The 23,135-nt window shown below is 36.1% G+C and overlaps 1 protein-coding gene across 1 annotated transcript in view; it reads left to right on the top strand.

Moving 5' to 3' along the window:
• The first annotated feature begins 1,996 nt into the window (after positions 1-1,996).
• The window catches only part of LOC120200024 (DNA gyrase subunit A, chloroplastic/mitochondrial), a 38,277-nt gene continuing 17,138 nt past the window's right edge, over positions 1,997-23,135 (top strand). Inside the window, exons 1-12 of the mRNA XM_039200973.1 lie at positions 1,997-2,415; positions 2,591-2,660; positions 2,793-2,858; positions 2,936-3,037; positions 6,515-6,559; positions 6,653-6,751; positions 6,867-6,953; positions 17,589-17,659; positions 19,062-19,170; positions 19,269-19,331; positions 22,043-22,108; positions 22,203-22,291. Of these exons, the coding sequence (XP_039056904.1) occupies positions 1,997-2,415; positions 2,591-2,660; positions 2,793-2,858; positions 2,936-3,037; positions 6,515-6,559; positions 6,653-6,751; positions 6,867-6,953; positions 17,589-17,659; positions 19,062-19,170; positions 19,269-19,331; positions 22,043-22,108; positions 22,203-22,291 (1,286 nt within the window). The remainder of the gene's footprint in view (positions 2,416-2,590; positions 2,661-2,792; positions 2,859-2,935; positions 3,038-6,514; positions 6,560-6,652; positions 6,752-6,866; positions 6,954-17,588; positions 17,660-19,061; positions 19,171-19,268; positions 19,332-22,042; positions 22,109-22,202; positions 22,292-23,135) is intronic.

The following is a 23,135-nucleotide window of genomic DNA, read 5'->3' as shown; positions in this document are numbered from 1 at the left end:
AACCATTAGAATATATGTTAGTCTCCTTAAGATTTGTTCAGTGATGACTCAGAATGTGATTTATGGATAAGAATATTTGGTATTAAAGAGTAAATACCCTGAAAGGTTAATGAATTTGACAAGTATTAGTTATGGGAGTTATTTATCTGGAGTGTTCGATAATCTGATCAATCGATATAGATTGTAAAGGTCCTGGATCTTCGTTATTCCTTATCAGCTCAAATCACTCTGGTCATGTATGAAAACATAAGTAACTCATATACAAAGGATTTTGAATACCCTTCTGATTACTTAGAGCTCCCGATAAATGTCCGAATAAGATGATCATGATAAGCATATTATGATTAACTGATGATTTTGTCAGTTAACAAACTCTTCTAATAGTGATTCTAATTCTCGACATTCTATCGGAAGATTTGTGTTTCTCTGTCCGATAAGATTATCCTGTATCTCTAAATAATATCTGGAAACTCTAGTGTGTTCCCTACTTCTATGAATATTTTATCTAATTTCTGATTTGAATTCTGTTTTGACATCTGATCTGAAATCTGTTCTGATTCCTAACTTGGATTCTGTTCTGATATCTGATATGAATTATGTTTTGATTTTGATATCTCCGTTTACCGATAGAGAAATGTTTTATCTGGGGGTTTATTGTTGGAGGAAGATTGTTTACAGACTCCTCGGCTTTGTGCTCAGGGTCTAAATGGCATGTGCGGTTGGGTGTATGGTTCTGGGGAACCTACACATTGATGATGTGAACGGATGGGGGTATGTATATATATATATATATGTTTTAAAAGATATGTATCTTTTTACTGGTTTTACGGGAATACACTAGAAAACCTATTCTGATCTCCTGAATCTAGACATCCGAAATATTTCCATCTGAACTGAATACTATCTATTACTACCTGCGATATCAATGGACCTCAACTCAGCCTAAAGATCTGTAAATGTCTGAACCGATAAGGAAATATATGTTTATCTGTATCTGTACCTTCTTCAGCATCATCTGGTAGTTCTGTATTACTGAGCTTTCCTACGCTCACTCTATTACTCAACATTGCAGGTTAAAAGAATTGTACAAGTGCAACTATCGTCATCAGTAATGGAGTTCTCCCGGTGCTGTTTGAAGAGTACGGTATATTTGATTAGGGGGCATGTAATTGTATTTTGTTTTATATGTGAGTTTGAAAATTTGTTTTAATTCTACATATCGATTAATGATTTTATGAGTTTACATGTTTTGATAAAAAAAAGTTTTAAATTTTCCGCTATTTATACAGTGGGTCGCTCCGGTGGCCCTAATGTGACAATCCAGATCGGATCGGGTTACCCGCATCGGTCTGGGGGGTTACACTAACTAAAAAAATAATACAGAGAGGAATATTATTACAATTATCTATAAAGATATAAGGTATAATTATATTATTTTTCGAGTCGAGTCGGATATTTTTTACTCTAAAATCGAAATCTACCCGACCCGAACTAATCCTCTAAGAAACTCGACCCGACTCAAACCTGGATTTTTTTAAAAATCCGACCTAAAAATATCGAATTGGAAGACATCGGGTTCAAATCCCGTGCCCATCCCTAATATAGATATTAATGTTATTGTAAAATTATATGATGTAGAGATAATATTACTATATAAAATTTTGGAATTATTGCATAAAAAGTAATATTATCTATATAAATTGTTATATAAAAATAATATTCAAAACAAATTCTTAAAAATGTTCATTTCTTATTAAATTTTATTATCATATAAGTACATAAATTAGTCTGTATATAATAATAAGAATATAAATAATTTAATTTTTAAATTAAAGTAAATATTTGAATTTTTATTCATTTTTAATAAAAATACGGAAATAAATCATTAATCCAAAAGAATTGGCGCCAGGATAAGTTTTGTGAATCACTCTTCTAGGGTTTTTACAAGCTCCCCTTAAACCCCACACTAATTTCTTCTTGGCTTTCAATGGCATGAATGAAATCCTTATCTTCATATACTCTCTCAATCTCACCTCCAATGTCTCTCTCCTCCACTCTCCGCTTCTCTTCTTTCCTCCGCCACAACCTCTTCCTTGCCCCTTCTCGTGTTTCCGCTCTCCGTCCTAATGTAACTCACCTTCTATTCCTCTCATCCACCCCTTCCCGTCGCACCGTGCTCCATCCCGTCAAAGCGAAACGCGGCGCGGGGCAGGAAGACGACGGTGGAGCTGGAAATGGAAGCTTGACGGCTGTTGTCAATGACGGAAGCGCCGGCGGCAGTGATGGGCGGGTGGTTCCGTTCGAGCTTCACAAGGAGGCTATGAACTCATATATGGCTTATGCATTATCTGTGTTGCTTGGACGGGCTTTGCCCGATGTTCGGGATGGTTTGAAGCCGGTGCATAGGAGAATCCTGTAAGTAAATTTTTTTTTTGGAGTTTTACAGTATCTATCTATTTTAATACTCGTTTTTAACGGATATTGTCTATTTTTTTTATTGAATCCTGCGTGTCGTTTGGTTTACGCTTATATGTTGTCTATTTACTTCAATTATACTCACTAACATGTCATTCGGTTCCCTCACAAACAGCTTCGCAATGCATGAATTAGGTCTTTCGTCTAGAAAACCATTCAAGAAATGTGCTAGAGTTGTTGGAGAGGTAAAGCATTTGGCAGTTTGTGTTTTTAAAACGAAAATGTTTTGTGCTTTCTTTGTACATTTCAGCTCACCAAGTTGTTTTTGAATTATCTGCGTTCTTTAACTGTTTCTTTTTCTTATGTCTCTAATTCAGGTCCTCGGCAAGTTTCATCCTCATGGAGATAGTGCAGTATATGATTCGATGGTGCGGATGGCACAGGTGACTTTGAACTTTCTTTTGATTTTGACTTCTATTTTTCCATGATTTATTTCAACAGTTTGTTATCTTTCATTCAGGATTTTTCATTGAGGTTCCCGCTTATCCAAGGACATGGAAATTTTGGTTCAATTGATGCAGATCCTCCTGCTGCTATGCGTTACACTGAATGCAGACTTGAGGTATGCTTTAAGTTTTCTGGTTCTTAAACATAATTTTCGGACTCTAAGTCTCTGTTTTATTGGTGCTTTGCCCTTTTTTGCTTCAAAAAAAATATAAATAAAAATAAATAAATAAAATGAAAACAAAGTGCCAACCAAATTGATCCTCTGTGTTTGCTTGATTCTTCTGTCTTAGTGAGTCTTGTTTATTTGAGAACTGAATTAAAGTAAAAGAACTGGAAGTCATGGAAATGCTTCTTTATATACTTGTGTAATCACTCTCATATTTCGAATTTGTTGCCTTATAGTATAAAATCAATGGAACCATTAATATTATTCAAATGTGCTCGAATAATTTGCATTTCACTTTATGTTTTCAATTTCAATCATTTACTCTAAATTGTCTCTCACTGATATTGTTTCAGAAAAATAAACTGATGATTAGTATATTAGTGTACCCTTACTAAGGGAGTTTGGCAGTTAAGATTTTTGGTTATCCTTTTAGCATACTGTCTATGGTTTGGCATCATTGACATTGTTTCATATGCACATACCAATTTAATAGTTTTTAACCATTATTAAGAAAATTGCTTTCATGATTTTTTGGTCTACTTATTTCATTCTTTATGTATCTACGTACATACGCACCCATTGCATATATACCTATTTAATGTGTTTGATTGATTCTAGGATTTGTGCATTAACATGCGTAAAGGTTTTGCTTTTTGTTAAGAAGTGAGTTGAACATTTATGTTTTGGGGATATATTGGAAAGTTAAAGAGAATACGTTCATCAGATTCTTTCCTGAAGAATCTTTTCACTTTTGGAGAGATGCAGAACATGCGTGCTAATTAAATTCTTGTCTATAGATTAATCTTCGTTATTTTCCATGGTTTATTTTTCTTCAAATATGGAGAAATTATGATTTTGGTCTCATCAATAGCTAATTCAATTTTATTAAGCCACATATATTAAATTGTTTGAAAAATGAGTCTATAGACTACCCATGAAATGTAGCTTTTTTCATGGTACATACAAAGAATTTGGAGAGGTATGGGTTGTAAAAATTGTATTCCAAGTCTACTCTAATCACAATTAGTTCATCCGACGTCTTTAACATTGCTTCTCATATGGTAGTATACATGGAGGAGAGTTGTTGACATGAAATTCATTGGTAAAACAATTGAACCTGTTAAAATTAGATAACAATGGAAAGGGAAGAATTAGAAAAGAACTGTAATTTTCACCCGTGTTTCTTTGACAATCAAATACAACCTTTCATAGCCCACAAGAGTTTTCAACTATTTTGGAATATTAGCATAAACTAGGAAACACTAAATTATAAAGAAATTAGAATTGTTTTCAATATTTATAGCTTGTATTGACCTGGTAATTTTAGGAAATTATTCCTTAATCCATTGCTAAATTTTTAGGGACATGTCTTCCTAAAAATTTAGGTCAAAAAATCTGCAAGATTCTTTCAACACCCCCCCTCAAGCCTTTGAGTGGATGTTCTCCATTCCCATTTTGTTGGTGATGTTTTGAAATGTTGTACTTGAGAGTCCCTTCATTTGGATGTTTTCCAGTTGTCTGTCTATAGGAACATACAGAGTTCAAATGAGTCCATTCTCAAGCTTTTCCTTAATGAAATTGATTTCTACGTGTTTTGTTAGATCATGTTGTACAGAATTGTGTGCAATATTGATTGTTGATTTGTTATCCTAATACAACTTCGTACTACCTTCATGTTTTACTCCCAAATCACTTAATGCAATCATTAACCATAATAACTCATATATCTTGAGCCATTGCTCAAAACTCAAATTCAACGCTCGTTCTTGGGACCATTGGTTGTTTCTTACTCCTTCAAGAAACACACAATACCCTGAAGTGGATCTTCTATTTAAAATGGATCCAACCCAATTTGTGACAGTTTATGCCTCCAAGTCTAGAGTTCCATTTCTTTTGGAAAGATTTCCTTTGCCAGATGTGCTTTATGATATGGTAGGACTCTGTATGCTACTTGCAAGTGTACCTCTCGAGGTTTATACATGAATTGACTTAGAACACTAACTACATAAGTTATGTATGAACAAGAAAAATGAACATCCCAATCAGCCTTTGGTGTCTTCCCTGGTTAACTTTTGGATTATTTTTTTTCTTCTCCTAGCTTGTGATGATACTCAATAGGAATTTATGATGGCCTGCAACCCATCATATTTGTTTCTTTGAGCAAATCCAATTTAAACTTTTTTTGGGAGATAATAATCCCGTTTCAAATGTGCAACTTCATTTTCTAGGAAATACTTGGAGTCTTCCTAGGTCTTTAATCTCAAATTCCTTGGATAAGCGACCTTTTAGTTCGTTGATTTCTACGGTATCATCACCTTTCACAGTGATATCCATGTAGATTACTAAGGTAATGATCTTGCTCCCCTTTGATCGTTTGATGAAGAGTGCATGATCTCCTAAGCTTTTTTGAACTTCATTCCTTCTATAACTTTGTAAATCTTCCAAACCAAACCAATCCATTGTAGATTGTTTTAGCCTATAGAGTGCCTTTCTCAACCTGCATACTTTGTTAGTACCAAATGCATGATTGAATCCAGATGGTGGCTCCAAAAAACCTCTTTCTCTAGATCTTCATGCAGAAGTACATTTTTAACATCAAATTGTTTCAATGTCCTATTAAAATTTGTTGCTAAAGATAACGATATCCTGATGGTGTTTAGTTTTGCTACAGGTGTGAAAGTTCCTACATAATCTACCCCATATGTTTAAGATAGCCTTTGACAAGAAGTCTGGCTTTAGACCTCTCAAGTGTCCTATCTGCATTATATTTTACTGTGAACAAACATTTGCATCTAATTATTTTTTTTTTCTTTTGGGCAACTCAACAATTTCCTAAGTTTTATTCTTTTCAAATGCTTTCATTTCCTCAACTATGGCTTTTCTCCACTCCCCGCTCTTTAGTGCTTCATGATCGTTTTTTGGAATCTTGATAGTCTTTAATTTTGTGAGAAATGCCCTCTGTGATGGAGACAAGTTAGAAAAAAAGATAAAATTGGCTTTTTATCTCAACTATTCAATGGTTAACGTTTCATGCTGCCAATGAAATAGTTAGAAAATTTCAATCAACTGAAATTGAATTCTATATTCTTTGTTGGCATATTGGAAAATGGGAGGGGTTGCAGGGTAGAAGATGTTGAGGTTTGGTGAACCTTTTCTCTTATATGCAAGGTAAGTATTTATGCATTTTTGCAGTTTATGAAAGATGTTAATGTGTATACAATTATTTGATTTTTTTTAACTTGTTAATATTTGTGTCCAAGAATGGGTTGTTAATAGTTATGACATTTTTTCTTAGAAGAGTGTTAAAGTTTAATTGCACTCTACTGATAGAAATGTGAAGCAAAGGACACCAGATTGCTTATTCAATATTCTTGATTCCTTAAGTCTTGCATGCTGTTTTCATTTGATTCAATTTTGTCCTTGCAGGCACTCGCAGAAGCAATTTTGCTGGCAGATCTGGATCAAGATACGGCAAGTTTTTTTTTAAACTCTTAATATCATTTCAAGTTGGGATACTAAACTTTTCATTGTTGTAAGAAATTTCAATCTTCAATTTTATTGCAGGTTGATTTTGTTCCAAACTTTGATAATTCACATAAAGAACCATCACTTTTGCCTGCTAGACTGCCAACATTGTTGCTAAATGGTTCCTCTGGGATTGCGGTGCGTTCATCCTTTTTTTTGTACTTATATATGCTTATATCTTCTCAAATGAAGCTACTGTTTATAATAAGTTTGACATTGTTCATTTAAAAGTAGAGTGATTTACCAATTTCAGGTTGGCATGGCAACTAACATTCCCCCTCATAATCTTGGCGAGTTGGTAGAAGTACTCTGTGCTTTAATTCATAATCCAGAGGCCTCAGTGAGTTTCAAATTCTCTCTCCGAAATGGTAGAAATACATAAATTGTTTTTGTTTTACATGTTGAGATTTCATTTTCTGACTGATATTAATTACAATAAAAAATGAATTTTGAGGTGGATTAGTTAGAGCTTGTTCGTAGGAATATCCTATTATGATGTGTTTGTTTAACATCTTGGGAGTCCTGAATGAAGGTTAAATATCTTATTAAGGATTGTTGGTCAGCTCAAAGAGTCTAGTTGTTTTTTTTATAAGATTTCAGGCCTCATTAATAAACCCCTTCTTGATTAAAGGAGCTTGTAGAGAATCTCTTTAATCAGCGGAAGGAGGAAAAGAGTGCCTTAGGATTTCATTAAACATAAGTAGAATTACAACATAATTAAAACTCATCAAAATACCCCTTACAAGAACCAGAAAACCCACACCCCTTTCATGAACCAGAAACTCAAAAGAGAACCTCAAACAACAACATAATAGTCAACCTATACCAGCCCTGGCTAAAACATCAGCCTCTAAGTTTACTGTCCTTGTAACCCATCTAACAACCCCCTCAATAACTCTAAGTTTTTCAACTATATCTCTAACAATAAAAGCATACACAACTGAGCATGAATCAACATTCTTAATCCAATCTACTGCCACCTGCTATCACTCTCAATAATCAACCGATCTTTAACCATCCCTTGAAAAGAGGCAAAGAAAGATAAGCCCCTTTGAATAGCTTTAAGTTCCATCAATGTAGGAGGTCCCGAACCAGCAGACTCTTTAAAAGAGCCTAAAATTGAACCAGAGTGATCCCTTAAAAGACCTCTAAGACCATTTTTCTTCCAATCACTGCTAATGGCAACATCAACATTCAATTTGATGAAGCCCATAGGAGGAGGGGACCAAGGGATTTTAGATAACAACAGGATATTGTAGGAAGAGCAAGAATCCCCTAGGGAAGGATCAGAAATTATAGAATCCTTAGGAATAGAAATCTCCTTATGCTTAGCTAAAAACCAAGAAGCAAGCCTAAACCTTGCTAAGAAAAATAATTCTGTTTGATCAAGCTTTCCCTCTTCAAAAACAATATTATTTCTGACCTTCCAAAAGGTCCAAAGAACAACCCCAGGAATGAAAGTCCATATCGCAGAGTTTTTCTTCAAATCATCCCAAGCTAGTAGAAAAATCTTTGCATCTGCATGGAAAATAGAACTAAACCTCCAAAAATTCATAAATTTATTCCACAAGGACCACGCAACCGAACAAGTAAAAAATGAATGCGTGGAAGACTCCTCAACCAACTTACAAAGAGGACATAAAACATCATCAATTCCTTGAACCCCTCTTTTTACCAATTCGGTCTTAACAACCAACTTTTGAAGAACAATCTGCCACACTAAAGATTCCACTCTTGGAGGTGTCAAACCCCTCCAAACTATATTTTTCCAGAACTGAACATCCTCTGAACCTGAAGCACACCTCTTAACACGAGCTAACTAAATAAACCCCGTCCCCACAACCTTTCCAAATCAAACCGTCAGTGGATTCTTTTGATAGGGAAACATTGGAAATGATGCTCATCAAATTACACCATTGTTCAAGCTCCCAATCATTTAGATTTCTTCTGACTTTAACATCCCAAATCTAGCCCGAAGATCGGAATTCACCAAACTCACATATCTTGCCAATTTTGTTTGTAGAAATGAAAAATAGTATGGGAAAAAGAACCTAGAACGGATAATCCGCAACCCAACTATCTTGCCAAAATCGAATGAGCTTACCATCACCCACATGGAAACTGCACAAACTTCGAAACTTAGAACCAAAGGTGTCTTCTTTGAAATGGTTATTAACCAATGATCTCCATAGCCAAGAAGCTTGAGGTGAAATCTTTCTAACACTAACATTGATGAATCAATATTATATTTGCTACATATAAATTTCCTCCAAACAAAACTTCTTTCATTTGCAAACCTCTAAGACCATTTCCCTAAAAGTGCTCTGTTCATGCTATAAAGATTTCGAACTCCCAAACCTCTCTCACTTTTTGATTTACACACTTCGGCCCAATTAACCCATTGTATCTTTTTTATACCATTTCCCCCTCCCTATAGGAAATTAGACATAATTGAATTGAGTTTGTAGATAGAGGCTGAAATCTTTAACATTGACATAAAATAGGTAGGCAGTGAGCAAAGAACCGATTTGACCAATACCAATCTCCCAGCTAATGAAAGAGTAGAAGCCTTCCAACCAGCTAGTTTTGTGTGAAAATTCTGAACCACTGGTTCCCAAATAACTGATGAATTCCTGTTAGCACCTAGTGGAAATCCTAGATAATTAGAAGGAAAACATCCCACTGCATAGTCAATAGAATCTACCCAAATCTGAACATCCTCTTGAGATATGTTAATTCCAAAGAGTTTACTTTTCTTGAGGTTAAGTTGAAGCCCCGATATAACTTGAAACACTCTAAGAACCCTCTTTACATTCGTAATCTGCATCTTCGAAGTTCCACAAAAGATAGTTAGATCATCAACAAACTGCAAGTGTGAATTTTTTTTTGATAGGAATTGAAGGCCTCGTTAAAAACCTCCTTCTTGATTAAAGGAGCTTGTAGAAAAGCTCCTTAATCAACGGAAGGAGGAAAAGAGTGCCTTAAGATTTCATTAACCATAAGAAACATAAGATACAACCAGATCGCCACCCGCATCATACACAAACAATCAAAAACAACCGGAAAAAACCCTATACATCAACACTAACACAGAGAAATCCATCTAAGCTACAACAACAATCACAAAAATGACTGACCAAACTATACACTTGAACTAAGCCCGAGACTAAAGCAGAAGCCAAATATCACAGATGGCTCAATCCAGAAAATCCAAAATCAAAAACAAAAGCCCTGAACTTCCACACGAAGAGTACAAGAAACTTCTTCCGCCTTACTGCCTCTTCTTGCTCGACTTGTCAACAGAGACCATCCGAACCTCCAACTCCATATAAATAAATAGTAAAGAATCGCTTGAAAGTACCAAAACTTACACTGTCATAATCTTCCGATATCAAACCCACTTTAGAGCCTTCAAGATCAGAAAAAAAAACTTCCTCTCGATGCACCTTCCTCTGAGAATTCTTGCTACTACTTTAACGAGGCTTCCTTTGGTTGGTCGAGAATTTTTCTTGAAAATTTCGGAGAGAACTAAATATAGCATTTTTCTCCTCCAAAGCTCTTTGTTTCTGACGCCCATCTACTTTCTCGGATTTCGATAGCCCCATCCCCTGACCAGCAAGCACTTCCTCGTGTACCACCAAAACCTTAAAACCGTCAGTATGTGTGGTCGTGGACGACACAACTGGCAGCTGCACGTTACCTTTGATTACATCCTTAAACCCAACGTGCGTCCTACTAACACTCTCCAAGGCATGAAAAGTGCCCCCAGTTTGACAAGGATAATCCTGCACAGCTGCCCCACTAACCGAATCCACATTCGGGATCTCCAAGAACCTATTAATATTAAATATTAACTTGGTATGCCGTGAACCAACATTTCTAAATGGAGTCAAACGCCTACCACTAACATCAAGAAACATGTGCTGCACATCTTGTGTATGCGCACTATCAACTCTAGCATTACACACATCCAAACCTGAGCCCACGTGTAACCCACTAGCTCCCTCCAAATTCTTAAGATCTGCACTCCTCTGACCACTTGAATCGATCGTAGATGCCCCATTATAAATTGTCGGGTTAGAACAAAACGACAGCTTATGCCCATGCACATTATCATTGATAGCATCGCACAGATCTACCTCAGACCCCACTTGCACCCCCCTAACTACCTCCAAAGAATTAAAAGTGCCGCTCTTCTGGCAATCAGACCCATGTGCAGCTATCCCGTTACGGACTGTCAGGGACACCACTTCCACAACCCACACCTCTTCGGAACCAGGACCATTTCGTACTTCCTCGGCACCTGAACCACACGTTCCACCACCAGTATGCGTGCCTTCAAAACACGCTCGAGTTTCTATCTGAGCTTCCTCAATATTAGTGGAATCAAAATTAACTCCAGAAAATGTTCCAGCATCTACCACCAGCTCGGAAGACTTAACTGGCGAGACACCAACAAGCTCCCCCTCCGTGGGCAACGGGAAGGCAACTGACGTTTCCAACACAGACGAATCATCCCAGACAGAATCTGGGTTAAAAGAAGGTTCAAACTCAGAAACAAATACTGTAAAAGACTGATCCCCGACTTTCAAAACAAAGGATTCTTCCACTCGATCTTTGCAACTCGTAATGATCTGAAACAAGGCCCTATCAAACGAGCCAGGATTTAAAGTTGCTACGTTAATGGAGATAAGAGCTCCCCATTTTTCTGCAATGTTTCTGAAAGTTGAATGGCACCACACAAACGGTGGGATCTCTCTACACGATAACCATGCCCGTCGGCTGCTACACTGAAAGTTTTCCGACCACACTTCTACTTTGTCAAAGCATTTATTCAACGCTCCAATATGTTTTTTTAGAGTATAGTCCCTACTCTCATCTCCAAAAATGATCAAAATTGCTAAATCACATAACCTCATAATTTTTGGGCCTAATATGCCTTGTGCATAATAGCAGCTAATTCTTTCATTTTTATAAATTTTCTGCACCAACCAACCAAACTATCTCTAAGAGGAATTAGCTTATCCTCGTCAACTACACCAATAATGGGCGCCTCTTTGACATCTGCCTCACTACTCTTGACCACAGTTGAAATTGAACCAGAAAACATCACGAGGCTGAAATCTCGCCATGAAAACTCTAACCATTTTACCTTGAATCCAAGATCTATCAACACAGATGATAACCCTCCTCGTGTCCTCCAATCTAGAAAAGCAGACAAAACTGAACCTGCTTCCTCCCTTGCTTCTTTTGATAGGGATGAAAGAATCGACCATCTCGTCATATTTATCGAACAATAACCTAAGACCTTGATAATGAAGACAATCTGGAATATTAAAAATAATAACTGTAACACAATTTTTCCCAACAGATCTTCTCAACTGACTCGCCATCTAAAGGATTTGAAGTGGATAAAGAAAGAAATTTTTGAAAAACGTCTAAAAATTTTAAAGAGAAGGTGGAGCTTCTCTCACTACCCTAATTGCTGCAATGCTAGAGATTAGAACTTGCAAGTGTGTTAAATTAAAAGACCCTTCCTTGCCAATTACTATTCCAGAAAATAATCCCTCAGAAACAGCCCTAAGGAGTAATAAATTGAGCAGTTCCCCCACTAAATTAAATAACAATGGAGACAGGGAACAACCTTGTCGAAGACCCTTTGCCATAGGGAAGTCCTCCGAGGGAACTCCATTAACTAATACCGAAACTGAAGCTGTAGTAACACATCTTCTGATCCAACTAATCCATGTAGAACCGAAACCCATCTTCTCCATCACCTTGAACAAAATAGGCCAATCAACAGTATCATAAGCCTTCTTGAAATCATCTTTTAATACACAACCCTTTAGCCTTTTCTTCCTCCAATAATCAATTCCTTCATTAGCAATAAAAGAACAATTCAAAATTTGTCGATCGGGTATTAAGGCAAATTGAGTCGGGCTGATGATATTACTTATACAACTCCTCAGCCTCCTAGAAAGTCATTTAGATAAGATCTTGTAAACCTCTCCTACTAAGCTTATCGGTCTATAATCATCAAGGCTCCCAATGATAGAACCCTTAGGAATTAGGGTAATGAAGGTATGGTTAATACCATGTTCCCAATCTTTCCCCAAAAAGAAATTATGGAAAAAATTCAGAATATTTTCCTTAAGGACAGACCAGAACCTTTTGAAAAATCCCAAAGTCAATCCATCCGGATCGAGGCTTTATTACTGTCGCAGGACTTTATTGTCTCCCAAACTTCCTCCTCAGAAAATTCCTTCTCTAAAAGAGTACTTTGCTCCAAAGAAATTCTAGGAAAAGTCAACCCTATATCATCAACATCCAAAGTAGACCGATCATTAAAAATTTTAAAAAAATGATCCTTGACAGTGGCCTTAATAACAGTTGGGTCATGAATAATATTCCCATCAACTTTTAGAGCATTCAACGCATTTAGTTTTCTCCTAACTGAAGCACAAGTGTGAAAGAATCTAGTGTTCCGATCCTCATCATATACCCATTTCATTCTTGAATTATGATGCCAAATATGCTCCTCTATTCTGTGAAGTCTCCATAATTCTAATCGACAAACATTTAATTCAACTGCTATTCCATGATCTGAACTATCTTGCAACTATTGGACATCCTCCTCTAGCTTTTGAATTTTCTTTTCTAAGTCTGTAATTGTAACTACTGAAAACTGGTTTCTCTTCCCAGCACACTTTTTTATGGCTAATTTAGAACTCTTCAAAATGCTCAAAATTCCAGCTTTTCTCTTATTCTTCTTGCAATCTGATATTGAAAGATTGATCATTTCCTCAAAACCTTCTTCCTCCATCAAGTAATTAAATAGTCTAAAAGGTTTTTTGCCCCAATTAATTCCTTCATTTTCAAGTAATATAGCATTATGATCTGAAATAGACTTAGGAATTAATGACTGGACAATATCAGGAAAACTAGCCAAGAATTGACCATCCACTAAGTGAACTTGCCCCCATTCAAAGGCAGATCAATTAATCCTGAAATCTGAATAAACCGACTGAAAATCCCTATTGAGTTTCTGTTATGAGCTCTACCAACCTTCTCATCCTCACACAAGTAAACATTAAAATCCCCTCCCACACAAAGGCAGATTTGATCAGAAATGAGCAAACTGATTTCTTAAAAAACTTGCTTTCTCATCCTCCACTGAAGGCCCATAAACATTAATGAGAACACTTCTAAACTGATTAGAGAGAAATTTTCCTGAAACAACAATGAATCTTCTATTAATGCAGTGATTTTCTAGCTCAACCACATTGTCATCCCAACAACATAATAACCCCGTGAAGAACCAACCGCTGGAGATTCGATAAAACCTTGAAGAATATTCAACCCGTTTCTTCTTAAAAAAGACCTATGTATTTTCTCGGATTTAGTTTCTTGTAACCAAAGAAAAGGAGATGTCTTAGAGACTTATCTCTGAACAACTCTCTGTTTCTCTTTTTTTCCCAAACCCCTTACATTCCATGAAATTATGGATATTTTTTCCTTCATGAGTGATTATTGAATAATCTGATTCCCCCATAAGACTCCTCAAATGGCCATATTCAAGCCTTTCTCCAAATTGATGACTTTTTCCAGAAAGGCTGCCTTCCCCTACTTAAAAGAAACCCCCAATACCTGGCAAACTTGCCAAGTAGCTAATGCTTCCTCCAAAAGGTCCGAAAAAACCGAAGATGAGGCTGTTGAAATATTTACTTGTTCTAAAGCTTCCCTTAGCAGTAATCTTTTTACTCTTCTATTTATTAGACCAAAATTATAATTAGAACAATGTCCTTCTGAAAAACAACCTTCAAGCTCCCCATCCAAACTTCTAGCACCTGCTATTCTATCTGTAATACGATCCTCACTGCCTTGGATAATCGTATCTGCTGTTATAGTAAATTGTTGGTCTAATATGCAGGTCTGGTCTTTAACCTTCTGAGAAACTGAATCATCCTCTCTAACAGATATGCCTTCCTTCTCATTCCCATACCAGTAATTTCTCTCCCTAGATCTTCTATAAACCCTTCTATAACTGCCCATTCTCCTCCTCTCTAAAGGCTCACTCTTTGTAGAGAGTGAACTTCTGAACTGAATCAACGACCCCTTGTATGACTCTTTGAAAATTATGAATTAGGAACTATCAGCATTAAATTAGAATTTTTAGCCTCAATTCCTTCACAACCAGTCGAATCTGAATTATAGCTGAACCCCTTATGTTGCTTCTGTTCACTGCTAGTCTCTACCAATTTCCTATTCTGGACCATTTTACCAAACTTATTTATTGTGTAAGGTGGCCCAGAAGGAATTATCTTAGAAACCTTCAACCCAGTCTGCTCATTATCTTCTGGTTAGGTCTGAGGCCCATCAGCTGGAATATTTGAAATTCTAATTCCCAATTCCGCAAAGTCTCCCTCTTTGATACTCCCAACGTTCTGCAAATCTGACAACCCTCTTTTAATGCCCTTCCAATGTTTGGTAAGTCTTGGAAACTGTTTTTCTCCATCAGCTTCTACTAAACCATAAGATACTCCCTGGTCAATCCACATGTCAACCCTCTGCCGCATTTTCTCTGCTGATTTTACTGAACCTTCCTCATATTCTGACACCTCCCTGTCTTCTCCCTGTCTTCACCTTCCTCAGACATCAACTCACCAAAATGTTCCCCAATTACTCCGACCACCGAAGATTTTCTGAAGGTTTTGAAGATTCGTACACCGATCCAATTTTGATACTCACCTTGTACGATCTACCATACGATCCAAGAGTAATGACCTCTGGGACATCGAAAGGGCTAGCCACCCTAATAAGAATTCTCGCAGACGTGAGATCCTCCCTGTTCTTAGTGAAATCATGGATTTCTACCATCATCCCCAATCTCCCTGCTACTAGTTCCAGAAAGGATACATTCCAGCATAAAAGAGGAACCCCAAGTAACTCAACCTGGCAAAAAGCCATTGAAACTCCATCTTCATTCAATAAAGGAGCCAGTCTATCAAACCAGAATCCTATTTCGTCTGTCTTCTTTGTCCATGCCTCCATCATCTCTTCATAAGATTTGAAAATGGCTGTACAGGAATTCCAGACATAGCCCTAACTAGCAATCTGAACATCATAACCTTCATTAATAAAAGACTTCTGAACTAACTCTAAATCAAAGGAATGCTTGATAATCCATGTTAATGATCTTTTAACCCAACACGAGCTCTCGGAAGGTATATGCATTTCCAAAATGTTCTTCTTTGTTTTCTCCCTGTGAATTCCTTAAGAGAATAACTCCCTATATCCCAATACATTGTTCCTCATTCTGTTTGTCAGCAAGACATCTTTATAAATTCTATCATCCCTTAATCTCCTGCTGGAATTATCTATCCCTTTCGACTTTGAAGTTTCAGCTGTATTCGAATCTGGAACCGCTATCCTTGGACGAGCATCATTGTATCTTGCAACTCCAATTGTAATCCTTCCATCTATTAGTGAACCATTTAACTTATCAATTGCCCTTTTCAAACCAGTTTCACTCTCAAACTGCACAAAAGCAAAGGTGGAGAATTTGTATTTTGGACTTCTTGTTTCTTTTGGGATGAAAACTCTCTCCACAGGTCCTTGAGACGAGAAAATTTCCCTTAACACGTCGTGACACTCTTGCTGAGATTCAAACCTCATCGGAATTTGCTTTTCCTTTCAACTTTTCTCTCACTCATTATTTTTTTTTTGATAGGAATAGGATGCCTCATTAAAAACCTCCCTCTTAGTAGTCCTCGACCCTAAGGCAAGAACCAACTAGCGGAAGGAGGAAAAGAGTACATCAATTTATTGAAGATAAAGCAATTACATAAAACTTAAAAACACTCCTTCAAAATACATAAGACATAAAAACGCTCTTGTAACATTTTCCCTCTAAGACATACGCACAATCGGAAACAATGAGTACAATCACCCAATCCCTTCCTTTGCTAGCGTGTCAGCCTCACAATTACAACACCTAGGAATCCACCTGACAATGACCTGATTTGCAGTAACACCCAATCTCTCACTCATTATGATTAAATAGTCTAGTTGTTAATGGAGGAACTATAATTTAGTTGGCTCGGAGAATTGTTAAAGATGGTTCTGTTCTATTCGTAATGGGAAAAGGGTTTTGTTTGTTGAGTATGTGTTGCTAATGCTTACAATATGTATCTAGTTCCATTTTATTTTTACAATATGTTTTGATGAACAAATTTCTGGGCTTGGCCCTCTTATGACATTAATTAACAAGATTTAGTGTGTGGTATAATCTTGAATTAGTTTGTGCAGCGTTCTTTGTAGTTGTTCTTGAAATATTGTGGCCAATAATTTTGTTTTATGTGTTTGTTAGTTATGATGGAGTATGGCTGCTATTGAAAAATCAATTTGTACGTAGTAATGGATGTTTTCCAACAGACATTAAAATGTTTTTGAAAAGGATGGATGAAAGATATTTTTTTGGTTCTACATAGATGTTAGACGTCTTGTCTTCGCATCAAAGCAATTGTCAACTTTATTATGGGTTAATTGGGCCTTGTGAAGTCAAATTGGGATAGACTTTTTTTGCTGGTTGTCTATAATAGAATTAGGTGGACAACTCTAATGGTATTATAGTGATTGATACCTTTGGTTCGTTGGAAAAAGTTTTTTCAATTGGACTGTATTAGTAGGATTGTACATTAGTTCTCTATTATGCTTTTGTGTGTTGGACAATATTTCCATAACTTGATATTTTTGCGCTGCTAGGTGACCAAGTTATTTGTACTTTTGATTTCTATATGTTACACTTTGGTACCCCTTAGGCATACATGAGCCTTATATATGTATACACACACAAAAAAACACACATATTCTATAATCCACATCAATATCCTCATTGCTGATATTACCATTATCGTTGATGGAGGTTCTTTTGTTAATAGTTTTGATTTCCAGTTCTCTTATTTTCTTGTCTCAGTTGCAAGAATTGTTGGAATACATGCCTGGACCTGACTTTCCTACTGGAGGGCTGATAATGGGAAACCTTGGGTGAGTTACATTTTAGCCTTACACTATGCTTTTCAACTTTTGAGGACAAGGTTTAACCTTACACAAATTACCCCAAAATTTCTATCCAAAATCTTAAGAATCTCTCTCAAAAAGATTACAAATAAACAAACTAGAGAAAGACTCACAAGGTGGATGTTTGCAATCACTAACCCATCAACAAACACTTGAATTGATTGAATACAACAGAGCCTGCAAGTGTTTGAGTATTAAACGAGATGAACATATCGAAAATTCGAAGCACAAGATGAATTTTTGGCTCGATTGTTGATATTTGCTTTCTTGATCTTGCTTGCGTGTCTTGGAGTTGTATTTATATCCACTATCATAAATATATCCGTTTGAGGTTGTTGGGAGTAGCAAATAGCCATTTATAGACACGGAATTGATGCATGTAAGACAGTCTGCAACAGAGGTATGACATTGAATGCCTATATTTGTGACCCTAAGCTTAAGATACAGATACTTTAGGGTAAGTATCAATCCTCGTGCAATGATGTCGATACCTTTGTATGATATCGATACTTGTATTATTTTTCTTCAAAAATTCAAACATTGAATCTAAAAAATTGTATATATTCTTGGTAAGGGTATCAATGTATGGGGTTTGGTATTGATACTCTATGTAGAGTATTGATATTTGCGTTTCAGAAACTTGAAAAATTGATTTGTGAAAGCCTTTGAAAGATGTTTGTAATTCATGCAAACTAAGTTTGATAAATTCTAAATACAAATATGTACATCATTAGTGTTTTGGTACTTAGAAAAAAATTGACAAATACTTTATGATATATTTCAATAAGGCTTGTATTTATATTGTATTCGAAAACATAGTTTATTCAGATTTTGGTATATAAAAATAAAACTTAGCATAGCAATTTGATATATGATCCTAATGATCAACAACTGTTTTCTTGCAATGTACTTCTGAAGGTTACCATATTGGCAGGTAGTTTATAATATTTGCTGTTGTTTGAATTGAACTTTGAACAAATGTTGTAAAAAGCATTAAACTGTTGTCCTTGTTGATTGACTTGGTAAACAATTAGGAATTTAGAGGATACTATCGCTTCTTTCAATAATCTGAGAATCTTTGGTTACTACGAAATAAAATATGTAAATGCTATTACTGTGAGCTGTGTGCCTTCACATGAGTTCGATTAACTATATGATGTTTTTTGGTATTGTTGGTAATATAAACCTTTATTATATGAAAGAAAGGTAATTTAAGAACTTTTAATAAGATTAAAAATTGGATACTTTAGCTTAAAGCTCTTTTTGATTCCTTCTCTTTGCTGCTTGTTTCATTATTAAATAGAGCTTTGTGTTGGGAAACATCAAAATATATGTGAGGAAGTGTTCTAATATTGATTACTTTGTTCAGGATCTTGGAAGCGTATCGAACTGGGCGAGGGCGTGTTGTAGTTAGAGGAAAGGTTGACATTGAACTGCTTGACTCTAAAACTAAGAGAAGTGCAGTTATTATTAAAGAGGTGATTATTTTGATAGCATCAGCTGTAGATATTTATTTTTCGGACATTTTACATGGGTAGCTTGAAAGGTCTCCTTATATAACTTGGGAATGGGATAGGTTCCTTATCAGACAAACAAAGCCTCGCTTGTTGAGAAGATTGCTGAACTTGTTGAGAATAAGGTATTTCCATCTATTCAAGAATGTTAATCTCAATTCTTTCATAAAATCATCATATGTGAGAAATTTGCACTTCTTTGAAGTATGGTAAGTTGGTTGCTTTTACGGTTTTATTCCCTTAAAAACTTTTATTCTCCTGCAAAAGTAGAGTAAAAATAAGGACATGATAGGTATGAAGTGAAAAATATATCTTCGTTCTATTTCAAAGTGAATAGCCAGAGGGAAATATCATTTTAAAGAAAATACATCTTGCACTCTGGGTGCTATGTTTCTGTTTAGCTGGTCCTTGATAACACAGTTTGAGCTTGGAATACATTGCAAATGTTTTCTATCCCTACCAAGAGCACAAGTGCAGATGGTCCATGAAGAAGATGCTGAAGTAGGGAAATGAGGTTGTTTGTTATAACAAAATTAATTTCAGAGGTGCTTCAAAGTGTCCAATTTATACAATTAGTGGAAGCATAAATCAGTAGTCTTTATTATCTCAGTTCATAAATGGTCCTATCCTTTTTAAAAACATAAGGAAAATTAGAATAGTGTCTATAGAACATTAATTATAATTTTACCTTTAATTTGTAGTAATAGTCTCATAAGCTTCTAATCCGTTGCCTTCTCAAGTATGTATTTTGCCACAGTACTTCAGTTGTATTGGATTGTTCTGCCAGACCTTTATTTGTTGATTTTTGAAAAAAATAACAGTGAAGGAATATTCATGGATATATAAATAAGTTTAGAGAAGAAGAAATTGAGATATCGAATTCACAATTCCACAATAATGAAGGACGCAGAAACATCCAACATGAAAATTCTTATGTTTTCTCCTCCAAAACTTTTACTGCAGAAACTGATGTTCCTTCACCTTTAAAATTTTTTCCAAAAAATTATTCAAATTAAAAATATAGTGGCAAAATTCAGCATTGATTATAGCAGTGTCAAGTTTGATATTTATCCCTCGTGTATTTTTTGGTGTATGGTTCTGGAATTTAACCCAGTAAATTATCTTTATTGTTACTGCATTTACTTTTGTTCTTATTTAGAGTATTTTTTTTGATAGAATATTAGGCCTCGTTAAAAACCCTCGACTTGCCCTCCGTATTACAATAGTAACATGAAGGACAAAGGAAGAGGGAAAAGAGTGCCTACTACTTTTATTAATCAGGAGAATAATACACTGCCATCCCTTACCTCAAACTTTAAAAGCCTTAACCCTAAGTACATAAGACTTAAACATCTCTTACTGCTGAAACCTTAACACTGAATATATGAGACTAAAACAAAACCCCTGCAGAAATGTAATGGAGACGAGCACCCTAACACACCAAAGACAACCTTAGCTAGTATGTCCGCTTCCCAGTTAGCAGCTCTCAAGATTTGCCTTAACGTAATATCCTTCCCTTCCATTATAGAAACGATCTCCTTCACTAGGGATAGAAACATAGGGGGCTTAGTTCCGGATTCTTGATCCACTTCAAAGCATTACTCGAATCCGATTCTAAAATAACCCTCTTATTGCGACCAACACCTGAATCATACAACAAGAACAACCCCCTCTTTATCGCCAATAATTATGCCAAAATCGGAGGACCCCCCAACCTTATCAGAGAACCAGTGAATCAACACACCTCTGCTGTCCCTTATGAGTCCACCTATACCACCTTTATTCCAACCACTCACCATCGCCCCATCGACATTAATCTTTCTGAACCCGTCTGGAGGAGGAACGCAACAAGTAGGTTGGGATCCACTTTTTTTCTGTCTACCAACCGAATCAGCAAGAGTTAAGTCGCCCACTAGAGAGTCGAAAGGAATTTGCACAGCGTCAAAACTAGAAGTAAACCAAGAGACTATTCGAAATCGAGCAATAAAGAACATCCTCACCACATCCAGCTTTCCTTTCATTAAGGTAACCTCATTCCTACATTTCCATATAGTCCACAACACCGCCCTTAGGATAAATTTCCAAATACTGGAATTCTGTAATAGCTCATCCCACATAATAATAAAGTCTAAGATGTTATTAGGAATCACCAAAGAAACATTCCACAATTTCGCAAAACTAGCCCACAAACCACCTCACAGTGTAGAAAAAGATTAGCAACAGATTCCACAAACCTACCACACAACGAACATAAAGGGTCTTCAATCCCAGCCACTCCTCGCTTCAACAATTCCTCTTTAACCGCCACTCTCTGATGAGCAACTTGCCATATAAAAGTTTCAACATGTGGAGGAGCTATCCCGACCCATATATGTTTGTCCCACTTAGCCTGAAACCCCTGATTGCCAGCTGTATCAAAAAAATTGTTAATACAAGTCTTAGTTGAAAAACAACCCTCTCCATTCCCTAACCAAATCCAATAATATTCCTCATCAAGAGATAGTGAGATGTTATTCAACATAGAAATCAGCTGCAACCATTGTTCAATCTCCTAATCCACTAGATTTCTTCTCATTTGAATATCCCACACCCATCCTGCCGCATTGTTCACCCTAAATTCCACCACTTTACCCCCTTTGTTAATCGAAAGTGCATACAATCTAGGGAACAAGTCTTTAAGAGGGACTTCTCCCAACCAAACATCATGCCAAAACTCCACCGAATGACCGTTCCCAACTTTCAAATGCTAAACTTAATTTAATTGTGGATTGACATTGTACAGATTCTTCAGATCGTAGGTGTTATCTTATTATGATAATTTTAAATTTTTTAACAGACTCTAGAGGGCATCAGTGACATTCGTGATGAGAGTGATCGCTCTGGAATGCGTGTGGTCATTGAGGTATGATATGTTTGATGTTGTGCAGTTCCATTTCCAGCTGGTAGAGACACCTTTTCTTAACTTTATTTTCTTTTTCTTTTGGTACGCTCCACAGCTTAAACGGGGAGCTGACCCATCTATTGTGCTGAATAATCTTTACCGCCTCACTGCTCTTCAGTCTAGTTTTAGCTGCAATATGGTGGGGTGAGTCGTTTATCCATTTATATGGATGTTTCTGTTAAGTTTGTGATGGGTGCTCTTCCTAGAACTTTTTGATGTTGAAATGTCTCCTATTTTAAGCATAAGATCTCAAGATATTCTGAACATTACTAGTTATAAATTAAGTTTGTCACCACTTAAAACTCTCCATGACGTGTAGATACAATGGACTTATTGTATGTTGTGAAACTTAATGTGGTGTGAACATTATGCATAGGAATAACTAGTGATTTAGAATACATAGAACACTTATCAAAACTAGCAAGAATGTCCTTCATCAACTAGCCTATCACAGTGGACCAGTCAAATCTTTGCACTTGCTTTTATATCATGTCAAGTTTTGTGGTGTTGTCTTTGGCTATAAATGGTTGGTTGTATGTGGACAGATTTATCTTGTACATATGGTGTCTTAAGAACCATAAAACAGTTATACATATATTAGTGTGTTTCTTTTCTAATAATGTGAAAAGTAGAAATAAATGCATAACTTCTGTGGCTTATCTACATGACAATCAAAGTTCTAAGAGAAAATCCCACTTTTAAGTTATTTTAAAACAAAAAAGTTAATTTGAGATAGATGCTATCACACATGGCAATTGAGTTTAGGTGCAATTTTTTTACTGTATCTAAACACATCAATACTGGCTGACCAGCCAACCTGGAGGATCTAAACTCGAAATTTCTTTGTACAACCAATATGTTGAAATGTATGGAACAACAAAATCAGACTTTTGAAGTGGATGATTGCTTGTTTATGATTGTAACTGATTCTGTTTTAATTCTATATTATTGTTCCTGTTCTAATGATGTGTGTTGAATGCTTCTTTAC

The sequence above is a fragment of the Hibiscus syriacus genome, unplaced genomic scaffold (assembly GCF_006381635.1).
Source record: "Hibiscus syriacus cultivar Baekdansim isolate YM2019G1 unplaced genomic scaffold, ASM638163v2 tig00000340_pilon, whole genome shotgun sequence".
Taxonomy (NCBI): domain Eukaryota; kingdom Viridiplantae; phylum Streptophyta; class Magnoliopsida; order Malvales; family Malvaceae; genus Hibiscus; species Hibiscus syriacus.
Note: the sequence above shows the minus strand (reverse complement) of the source record. Positions and strands in the feature narration are given on the sequence as shown.